General features: G+C 35.8%; 3 protein-coding genes and 1 non-coding gene across 4 annotated transcripts; 2 read left to right on the forward strand and 2 right to left on the reverse strand.

Annotated features, from left to right (window-relative positions):
- Positions 1–727: 727 nt before the first annotated feature.
- On the reverse strand, positions 728–1,665 carry LOC144858935 (uncharacterized). The gene is made up of 2 exons (XM_078715086.1): positions 1,455–1,665; positions 728–990 (listed from the first exon to the last, which is right to left on the reverse strand). Exons 1-2 carry the CDS (start codon positions 1,663–1,665, stop codon positions 728–730), a joined length of 474 nt encoding a protein of 157 aa, XP_078571212.1.
- Positions 1,665–5,162, reverse strand: LOC144835584 (fucolectin-1-like). The gene is made up of 6 exons (XM_078690665.1): positions 5,103–5,162; positions 3,994–4,098; positions 3,065–3,148; positions 2,155–2,379; positions 1,738–1,796; positions 1,665–1,682 (listed from the first exon to the last, which is right to left on the reverse strand). Exons 1-6 carry the CDS (start codon positions 5,158–5,160, stop codon positions 1,665–1,667), a joined length of 549 nt encoding a protein of 182 aa, XP_078546791.1. The 5' UTR covers positions 5,161–5,162.
- A 746-nt stretch (positions 5,163–5,908) lies between these two features.
- LOC144836134 (prohibitin-2-like) lies at positions 5,909–10,907 on the forward strand. The gene is made up of 7 exons (XM_078691330.1): positions 5,909–6,100; positions 6,771–6,932; positions 7,432–7,556; positions 8,162–8,221; positions 8,949–9,182; positions 9,728–9,805; positions 10,222–10,907. Exons 1-7 carry the CDS (start codon positions 5,974–5,976, stop codon positions 10,327–10,329), a joined length of 894 nt encoding a protein of 297 aa, XP_078547456.1. The 5' UTR covers positions 5,909–5,973; the 3' UTR covers positions 10,330–10,907.
- LOC144836530 (small nucleolar RNA U85) lies at positions 9,264–9,594 on the forward strand. Its single transcript, XR_013611357.1, has one exon. It is a non-coding gene; the product is annotated as a small nucleolar RNA U85 (small nucleolar RNA).
- Positions 10,908–10,967: the final 60 nt, after the last annotated feature.

A 10,967-nucleotide genomic window follows, 5' to 3' on the forward strand; every position in this document is an offset into this window, starting at 1 on the left:
ATGAAATTATTTGTACCATTGCACTCATAAACATTCACTACTTGTATATTATTGGAAAAACAGTGGGAATATTTTTTAAGCGATTCTTGATATCGAATTTTTATTTATTTAAATTCATTGTTTCGATAAATACATTGTAATTGTAGACTATATCATTATAGGCCTAGTTTAATTCCTAATTTAAGCCAATTCTGTTAACATTTAGTAGTGTCCGTTGAGGGCAGCATCATATTTCGTCATAAATTTCGCATGCTGTAATTTTCTACTAGCCTTGCTCACACAGTACACAGTAAGTAGCACGTTTTTGCCGTCCGAAATAATGGCTGACAAAGTAAAATATGCTTTTGGAAAACTCGGAAAAGGTACTTCTGGATTAACTACAGGCGATAAGCTGTTGTTAGGTCATCATCATAAAACATCAGTAAAAAGAAAAAAAATAAATAAAAACAACTTAAGCTCTGAGAAGTGCCATTCTGTTAACATTTAGCGTCGAAAATGTGTAACTATAGACAGTTTTACCTATAGTTTGTTTGTACTATCTTCCAGTCTACAAATAAACTTATAACATGTGTTCATATAAAATTCATAGAAACATTGTTCATATTTAGATATAATTGCATATCTCTTTTCATTTTTTATTTTGGTGAGCCACTTGACAGTGAATCCGTCATGTTTTGTTTTGTTCTTTTGTACGTCTTTTTTTCCTCTTTGTTTTATATCGTTATTTTTAACAAGTTAAACCAGAAGAATTTATTATGTATAAATTAGCGAATTGCTCATCTGTAAGTTGGTTATCCTGACCTGTACTACTACTAAGTTTACACTCATTTGTCATGAAATTAAATGAAAACGAAGTACAAGCATCCAATGTAGTGCATCCCAGTGAGCATAGGCCTGGCCTGATAGCTAGCATACGCTTTAATACGAACTCATCAGTCGGGATTTTGTCTCTTGAGCCAACCTCATAGGTTTGATAGCTGGTGGCCCTTGCTGTAAGATATAAAATGCAGGTTGTTAATAATTGAAAATTTACTGTATTTTATTTCATTTAAAAAATAGTTAGGCTCTATTTTTTTTACCGTATTTATAAGGGTTTTTTAAGTTTATTTTTTTCAATGTGTGTGTGGGGAAGTTTATTTTTTTTGGGTGTAAATTTACAACTACATGCAGCTCATTGTTATTTTTAATTGAGTATCTGTCGCTTGTGATTGGTCAACTCACTTGCGTTGCACCTACGTCGTTGCGTTGCGTCCAAGTCGAAACCAAGCTTTAATTTTGTATACGCACGTCATGTGATTTACTTTGTTGTACGAACAAGTTTTCGAATTAAATGTTTATTAAACTTATACGTTAATTCAGAAAGATATTCAAATTAGATCTGGTTATTTAATAGGGTAGTTGGGGTGGGGTGGGTGGAAAAGAGGGGCGTTTAATGCAACGCAGTGTGAACTCACCTTCACAAATATAAACTAATTCAGAATTGCAATCTTCATTACGTAATAGAGTGTCATCAGTAGTCATAGAAAAACAGTCAGTTGCATCGTTGTTGGCAGTGCTGTAGTTGGAATACACCGGAGTATCATGAGTCAACCAATCAGGTTCTCCTTCAGTTGTGATGTCATTAAGACCTGTCCACGTGCATGTAGATGAGCTGAATGACGACATCAAATGGGTAAGCTCGTCTTCAGTGTTTATTGTAACGAGCGTCGAAGAACGACTCTCACAGTCTAATTTTGCTTCACTCCATGTTGCAGCAACAAGAAAATATTCATAGCAGTGATTATTATAAGTTAGCGCTAAGGAAAAAAATAAGAATTCAGTTGCTGAATTGAGCAATCACATTACATTTAAAAGGCTAGTTTTTACTATATGATACGTATCAATGTAACGGGTCTTTAAGGGAAATAAGACCAATATCGATATTTTTTTTTAAAATGGCACATTACTTCTTTCCCTTTATTACCACTTAGTTAACTTCTACTATGGTCTTTATATGTTCGATGTTCTGTATGTCTGTTTTAAAGAATTATATTTTTTATCGGTAGTTTTTATATTAAGATTGTAGCCAACCTGTTAGTGGCGTTGACTCGATAGGATTAAAAAAAAGAACATTTTATTGATAATAATTGTTTTATCAATACTAAATATACATACCATTAGTATAAACCTCTATTTCAGCAATGTTTATATACTCTCGAATACCGTCTAAAGACAAGCTGACATATCGAACTAATTCGGTCAGTTCGCAATCTCTGTAAATGACTGCTGAATTTGACGTTTCACCTGCAGCTATAGGTTCTCCACAAGCTACATTTGCGAATATGTTATCCACTGATGCACCTATTCTAACAATGCCACCTGTCACCCGATTTTGACAACCTGTTCAAAACATCATCAGAAACACTCTGTTCATTCGATAAAATTTTCTATTTATATTAATAATACCATAAGCTAGAAAAAAGTAACCTTCCACAAGTCCAATTTATTTTTGGAAAAGAAAGCGTCAGTTTTTGTGCATTTCGCGTAATAAATTCACGTATTTTTCAACCAAAAAAGGGCGTAATCACTGAAAGAGCTTAGAAATAGATTAACATTTGTACGGTACGGTACACTTTAAACAGAGGGGATGCGAAATTGATAGAAGAGTCTTTTTACGCTGGTTGTGGCAGAGTTTTCAATGTTAGATCCCACTCTAAGGCGTAAAGCTCTGTCTACACCAATCAATTCGACTAAAAAGTGTGATGTGCCCAAATATGGTATTGCTATGCCCCAGATATGGTAGTGATATGACGCCATCATGTCCATGGCCACGTCACATATTTTTGTCACATATGATTTGATAGTGTAGACAGAGCTTAACGCAAGTACGCAAATGCAACTCAATTTTGATCAATCACAAGCAATTGATTATTCGAACTGTCATTTGTCATTGGTCAACTCGCTTTCCGTTGCGTCACGTCCTTGTGCTGCGTCATAGAAACCATCAACTTTATTCTATGAAAACCAAACCAGTATTCCCTTTCAAGTACTGTACACAACATTCTAAAACGATGATTATACTTACAATCTTGTCTATTGATAATTTTTACTTGCTTAACATAATACATATCCAAAAGATCGATGTATACATACGGTGATAATTCATTTCCTTAAATAAAATAAACAAATGTTATAAAATACTAAACATTATTTTACAGATTGTAGAGATTACGTTTGTAGGTTTTTTGATTCAAGAATAACAAAATTATCACTCAATCATCGGTTTGGGTTTCTTTTGTGGCTTGGTTGGAGTTTTCGTACAGCGCTTAGAGGTAGGATATTAGAAATCCCGGATATTATTATCATCGTATTATGTATCCACAATATAGTGCAGGTACCGGCTGTGTCGACATAACCTCATATATTCTAGCACTGTCTTAAGCGTGGTTCCCACTAGAACGCAACGCAGTGACATATCGACGCAAAGTGCTGTATTGCGTAATCACAAGTGGGAACCGACGACGCAATATGCAAACATCGTAGGTTTGATTTCACGCAGGCGGTGGCAAACACAATGATTGGAAGGGCATTTTCTTACGTCGCGTAGATTGCGTTACTTTGCGTCGCTAGTGAGAACCAAGCTTTAGGATCTTCGATATCAAATATAGTGCAGGTTTAACTTTAGAATACTAACTTTAAAGCATGGATAAATAATCCATCAAAGCTAGATTTTTGTTCCTACTCTAGGACGCAGGGACGTAATCGCTCCACAAGTAATTTGACCAATCATGACGTGATGGATCATCCGACTGTCTTTTGTGATTGGTCAACTCACTTGTTGCCTATTACGTGTAATAGAATTACCGATAGGCCTATGCTAATTATGCAACACAACGACGGCGTAAGAGCAACGCAAGCGAGTTGACCAATGACAAACGACACTTTCGAATAATCCATCACTTTTGATTGGTCAAGGCTGACTTGCGTTGCGTTGCTTTAGTGCAGTTGTAATACCTGTATGTACGAAGGTTCCCAGGTTTCCGTCATTGACGAGATCTGGTCCATACGATCCATAGTTGGAACTTCTCACTGCTGGTTTGTTACGGCCAATCTCAACCACTGGCAAAACAATAATACATTACTAATAATACCCAAAACCATTTGAAAGAAGAAACGTTCGTATGTGTATACCAAACGTTGTAATAGCCCTATTCCATAACTGATGACATTGATAGATTAATTTATTTGTAATAAATGTCATTATTTTATTGTAGCGTTTGTTCTTTTCTGACATAGTATTGCATTGTTGATGTTATTTTTGTTTTTGTCCTTAATAATAATGCTTTTGTACAAAATATTATAATTTTGCTGCATGATATTGTTTTTTGTATTTTCATTATTCTATAATTATTTAAATCGTTCGTTTCGTTTATATTTTGGAGCGGAAAGATCTTCGTGAGGACCAGCCAAATTCAACCACAAGTGAGCGCGCCGCTCTAAATCGAATGTCGAATCGAATATCACCTAGGGCCTAATTTGGAGAATGTTCTCCAAGATTTGGGATCATTTGGAATGGTACAAACCGTCCTTTAGTAATCGATTCCATTCAAAATCACTACATACATTTATCTATGGTGAATTGCCTTGTACGTGATCCCAGACAGTGGTAGGCCTACTGTTTTATCTTGATTCCCACAAGAACACAATACAAGGAGCCGCGGCAAGCGATGGATTATTCCGACTGTCGCTTGTGATTGGTCAATTCGTCTTGCGTTGCGACTAAAGCGTGGTTCCCACTAGAACGCAACGCAGCGACGTATTGACGCAAAGTGATGTATTGCGTAATCACAAGTGAGAACTGACGACGCAACAATGCTGCAAAAATCGCAGGTTTGATTTCACGCAGGCGGGGGCAAACACAATTATTGGAAGGGTATTTTCTTACGTTGCGTAGGTTGCGTTACGTTGCGTCGCTAGTGGGAAGCAAGCTTTAGTGGGAATCAATCTTTTATCATATTGATATTAGACATGAAGAAATTGCTCTCTTCCAGCCTACCGTACTTATTTCGTCACTTAAGATAATGCCTAGAACCTATCAATACTTTGAAGTAAACCATACTTACAACCTGAAGAAGAAGGTCTGAACAAAATCCAAACACTTATAGCAAACGTTAGAAACATGTTTAACCGTGGCATAGCAAAGCTAGTTTTGTGTTGATCCTTTCTTACTTCTACTAATATACATTCTAATATCGATTAATCGTGATGAGATCGATTGCCATTAAACTCGAAAAGCTACAAATAATACACATACAGAACAAAATCCTCGATTAACATGTTTAATTAGCCTTGGCATAACAAAACTAGTTTTGTGTTCCATTCTTACTTCAAATAATATACATTATAATATCGATCAATCAAGATGAGATCGATTGCCAAATCGAATAAGCCATAATTAATAATACACACAAAACAAAATCTATAAAATTATTATGCCTTGCTTAATAAGTCACTTAGCAACGAGTCTAAACCGAAAATAGAATATTTACCCTTTTTAGAAAGTACGTTGCATTCTGTGGGTTTTCTCTTGGAATGGTTGGTTTGTAGACACTAGTTCAGTAGTGATGAAATGTTCAATCATCATCATCATCACCTCAGGAAATTATTTGTACCATTGCACTCATAAACATTCACTACTTGTATATTATTGGAAAAACAGTGGGAATATTTTTTAAGCGATTCTTGATATCGAATTCTTAATTATTTAAATTCATTGTTTCAATAAATATATTGTAATTGTAGACTATATAATTATAGGCCTAGGCCTAAAGCCTAGTTTAATTCCTAATTTTTTCAGCTAATTCTTTTAACAATTAGTAGTGTCCGTTGAGGGCAGCATCATATTTCGTCATAAATTTCGCATGCTGTAATTTTCTACTAGCCTTGCTCTCACCGTACACAGTAAGTAGCACGTTTTTTTTGCCGTCCGAAATAATGGCTGACAAAGTAAAAGATGCTTTTGGAAGACTCGGAAAAGGTCCTTCTGGATTAACTACAGGCGTTAAGCTGTTGTTAGGTGCAGGAGCAATAGCATATGCTGTAAAGGAGTCGATGTATACAGGTAAAAGGGCAAAAGTACCTACAGTACTACTCTAGCTAGGCCTAGGCTGATCCTAAAAAGGGCCGGGCTAAATAACTAACACTGCCTAGCCCTAGCTACTACTAGGGCTAGCCCTAGCTACTACTAGGGATCCTAGCTACTACTAGGGATCCTAGCCTTAGTAGGCAAGGGCCATGCTGTCTGCTGTACTGTGCATTTCTTTACTACCTGTTATGTAGGCTTAGTCTACATACTAGCTAGATGTAGGAGGCTTGCTAAGTTGCTGTCTGTAAGTGTACTGTGTTAGTGATCGTATTCTAATACTACTAGGCCTAAGTGTTGAATTGAAGCAACTTTGATGGTAACTGAACTGAACAGTATATTGTAGCCATCCCTAAACAAACTAACCTAGGCCTAGACAAATTCTTGAGTTGTGAACACAAAAAAAAACCATTATTAATCTTAATGTGTCTTTATTTCACATACTAAGTTATATAAAAGCTATAAACTATTCTGAACAATTACTTGACATAATACACTTATTAATTGGTAGGCCTAGAGTGTAACTATTTTTGTGATTCTTATTTCCTTTATTTTCAAATAAAAAAAAATAAAAGTTGTATTTTTAAAACATAGAATTAGAAGCCTGACATTAAATGCACAAACTGTATGTTGTATGTTTCCATTTCAGTTGATGGTGGTCATAGAGCAATTATTTTCAGTCGTCTTGGTGGCATCAAGGATGATATTTATTCTGAAGGCCTGCATTTTAGGATACCTTGGTTTCAATACCCAATCATATATGACATAAGATCTAGACCAAGAAAGCTGTCCTCACCCACAGGGAGCAAAGGTATATTTTACACTAACAGGAATACAAGATTCTTGGGAAAAAATGGTTGTGATGGTTTTCATTTTCCTTAAGTTAAATTATTTGCTTATGCCCTTGTGACTTTTTTCATATTTCTAGTTTTATATAATTATTGTTTTTGTAACAGGGGGTATCTACTTGTATAAGCTATGCTTCCGAGATTCCCCTTTCCAGTCTTTGTACTATGTTTATGATCGTGTATGATGAATGGATATAAAGAAGGAAAGAAATACTCTACACGTAGCTCAGGAAAGAGAGGAAACCGTTTATTTGTTCTAAAATTTCTACTAAAATTAGTTGCGCACTTAAGTTGGAATGTTTATGGCAACTGTGAGGATGCGCTCAGTTGCTCGCGACACTTGCGTTGACACAGTTCCATGTTGACATAAGCCCCGCCCAATATTAGTACTGGTATCGATTGAGCTTGCAAGCAAATAATTATGTTTTGACTGCTTGATTTAACTGTTGCCATTATTTTTAGATTTGCAGATGGTCAACATTTCCTTGCGTGTATTGTCAAGACCAGTAAACAACACCCTTCCACAGATGTACCAGCAACTGGGCACTGACTATGATGAACGTGTACTGCCATCCATATGTAATGAGGTAATTCTTTATTAAGTAGGCAGTGCTTCTGAAAATGTGGTAGAAGTTAAAGTTAAAGAAAGAAGAAACTTAAAGGGAGGGTGGGGTGGGAGTCTAAACAAAAGAAGACTTTTAAAAAGTAAACCTACTCTTACCCCAACAATTGAAAATTGCTATCCTCATTTCTAAAGCCTTGTCTACACTATCAAATGTGACAAAAAAATGTGATGTGCCCATATATGGACATGATGATGTCATATCACTACCATATTTGGGCATACCACTACCATCACACTTTTTTTGTCAAACTAGTTTGATAGTGTAGACAGTGTAAGCACCCATCCCTAATTATTATGGCTGTTTGTAATGAAAACATAGCAAGGGTTTAGTTGGAACACTTGTTTGGAGCTAATATGTGAAAATAAAAATCACTTAAGCTCTGTCCACACTATCAACTAGTTTGACAAAAAAGTGTGATGTGCCGAAATATGGTAGTAATATGACAAAATCATGTCCATATATGGGCACATCACATTGTTTTGTTACATAAAGTTTGATAGTGTAGACAAAGCTTAAGTTTCTATATATATATTTTTCAATGCAATAATATTTATTGTTTTATCTAGGTTTTAAAGGGCGTCGTTGCAAAGTTCAATGCCTCCCAGTTGATCACACAACGTCAGCAGGTAATTGGTTTTTTTCATTTTTTTTTCATGATAAACTAGATAATGTCAATGTGAACTGTGGAAAATCCCTAAATGTCATATTACAAAGTTTGTAAGTTTTAAACAAACACCTAGTACTTTTCTTGATTGTTGCTGATGTAAATGGAGAATAATAACCTGTGAATTGTAGCCTACTGGGCTGAATTGCACCCAGGTTTCTATTTCCCTTCTTGTCGAGTTCTGCCACCAAACGACACCAGTTCGTCTGTCCACAACGACATGGGCTGAATGGACCAGTACACCGGGGTAACCCCCTACTCTTCTGAAAGATGTACTGGTTTCTTTAAAGTGCACACGGGCCAGATGTGTACACTGTACCTCCAGTTTTAAGTCCTTATCATAGAAGACTTGTTCTACCACCAGGACAATGGTTGAGGAATTACTTGAACCTGTGCTGATTGTATAGCTGGTTTGCGGCGCCCCTGCCTTAATCGCTCCGCCCCTCGACTTGACTGATGATTGTCCAATCAAGTTTTATTTACACAAATCACTCCTTTTTTAAGTTATGTACTATTTTAACTGGTTTTTTGGTACAAAAAAATAAAATGTATTGTGTTGAAAACCTCTTCATGTCTATTTCATAACAATTACCATAGAGAGCATCAGGTGTACAAGACTAAATTTTATTAAATAAAACATTTCAAATTAACTAATGTCATGCAATATTTTTTTAAATGTTTTTTTTCAGGTTAGTTTACTGATCAGACGTCAATTAACAAGCCGAGCTAAGGACTTTAACATTATTCTTGATGATGTTTCAATCACTGAGCTAAGTTTTGGCAGAGAATACACTGCTGCTGTGGAGTCTAAGCAAGTTGCCCAGCAAGAAGCCCAGAGGGCGCAATTTTTGGTGGAGAAAGCAAAACAAGAAAGACAACAAAAAGTGGTTCAGGCTGAGGGAGAGGCAGAGTCGGCAATCATGATATCCTTTCTAAACTTGCACCACCACCACACCCCCTCCCCTTCCCCACACGCCAACCAAGTGTTGTTTTCTGGTGATATGACCATATGATGAACATCTTGTAGTGAAGTTTCAATAGACATCGGTTCACAAGCCACCTAGCCTAGAACTCCCACGAGAAACCAGAGTTTAGTTTAGGGAGCGGTCTGTAATCTTGGTGGGTGTTTGCTGAAGTCTGTACACCTGCTGTAAAATCAGACCGACACAAAACATGACCTTAAGCACAGAGGGTTAGCTAAGATGTGGCTAGCCTGGATCTTGATGGTCAAACAATAGGGTCGGGTGAGGGTGGTTAAGGGTTGGAACTAGGTTTAGGTGGTGAACCTGGTAGCTGTTGGAGATCTGTGCTCCTATCTTTGGTAATCTGATGGTATATCAAGCCAGTGTCTGATATAACAAAACTAATAAGCACTATGATCATAGCCTTTTGTAGAGCTTCCCATTGTTTTGAGTATCTATATCTATTGTTCTGTAATGCCTTTGTTAACCTTAACACTGATTTTTACCTGGGCGAGGCCATTTCTCAAAACCCTGGATACTTGAAGCTAAGGAAGATCCGTGCTGCTCAAAATATTGCAAGAACTGTAAGTTTTTTTAGCCTTTTTTTCTTTGGTAACTAATTAAATTAAATAGTGTTAAAACATATTATTTGTCCCCTCGTTAGTTCACTAGAATAGTGTCTCTTTAAAATGTTATAGTATTTAAGAATAATATATTTCCCCTTGTTAGTTTCAAAGGAAGGTGTCTCTTTAATGGAGGGTGTTCCCTGGAGGGAGGAGTTCTACTGTATTATAGCTTACAAGTTTAATTACCAGCCCAAACCACCTCCTAGGGGTAGTTCAAATGTAATTTACAACCTTTTAAGTACAATTTTGGTCATTGTGACACCCTGTGTGTATGGATGTGTGCAGCAGGAACATTTCTATTCCCAACAAACATACAAACTCTCCTATATAGTTCAATGAGTATTAATCTTTAATATTTAATACTATTCCCACAGGTTGCAGCTTCTCAGAATCGTGTATACTTGAATGCTGGCAGCCTAATGCTGAATGTCATTGACAAAGAGTTTGATGATTCAGTAAAGAGAATTGAAAAGAAAAAATAAGGCATTTATAATAGAATTGTTTACATCAAAATACATATAACAGATTGTTGTTAACATAATGTCAATTTGGAAATATTAGAAACACAGTTAAGTACCAAGTTTGAATTTTATAATTATTGTCACTAAATTTGTATACCTACAGGTAAAGCGGAGAAATTCATTGAAAATCAATGAAATCAATTGATATTTTTGCACAGTATGTTAGGGGCAATATATATGGTAATGTAAGGCATGCTATGTATATGTAGTGGAAGCAATTTTAAATTTTACATTGCATCATGGACTCTCTGGTTTTACACATCGATGGACAGGGCTTTTAATACAGATTTACTTAGTGTAAACCTGAAAACCAATATATTAAATGATAATACAGAAGTTTAAAAAAATATAAACTGGAAACGGAATTAAAGAATGATATTACTAATTTTATATTTGCTCTGAATGAAGCATGAATTTGCCTTACGCCTACAAGGTAAAATGTGTATGTGAGGGTGTTGCTCAGATTCTAATTATGATAGAGAATTTAACTGTTGGTGCTTAGCTGATTGATAGGTGACTAATAAAGTTGACATAAAATATATTGTTGTGTATAGTTTTTAATTGAAACAAAACATGTTGCTTTTGGCAGATATCTGAGT

This window comes from Antedon bifida, chromosome 2 (assembly GCF_963402885.1).
Source record: "Antedon bifida chromosome 2, ecAntBifi1.1, whole genome shotgun sequence".
Classification (NCBI taxonomy): Eukaryota; Metazoa; Echinodermata; class Crinoidea; order Comatulida; family Antedonidae; genus Antedon; species Antedon bifida.

Coding starts and splice junctions, on each gene's coding strand:
- LOC144858935 (XM_078715086.1), bottom strand. CDS start 1,665: ATGTCGTCATTCAGCTCATCTACATGCACGTGGACAGGTCTTAATGAC. Junction 991..1,454: donor ATTAGTTTATATTTGTGAAG/GTGAGTTCACAC, acceptor TATATCTTACAG/CAAGGGCCACCAGCTATCAA.
- LOC144835584 (XM_078690665.1), bottom strand. CDS start 5,160: ATGTTTCTAACGTTTGCTATAAGTGTTTGGATTTTGTTCAGACCTTCT. Junction 3,149..3,993: donor GGGAACCTTCGTACATACAG/GTATTACAACTG, acceptor ATTTTATTTAAG/GAAATGAATTATCACCGTAT. Junction 2,380..3,064: donor AATTATCAATAGACAAGATT/GTAAGTATAATC, acceptor TGTTTTGAACAG/GTTGTCAAAATCGGGTGACA.
- LOC144836134 (XM_078691330.1), top strand. CDS start 5,974: ATGGCTGACAAAGTAAAAGATGCTTTTGGAAGACTCGGAAAAGGTCCT. Junction 8,222..8,948: donor TGATCACACAACGTCAGCAG/GTAATTGGTTTT, acceptor GTTTTTTTTCAG/GTTAGTTTACTGATCAGACG. Junction 9,183..9,727: donor AGGCAGAGTCGGCAATCATG/ATATCCTTTCTA, acceptor ACTGATTTTTAC/CTGGGCGAGGCCATTTCTCA.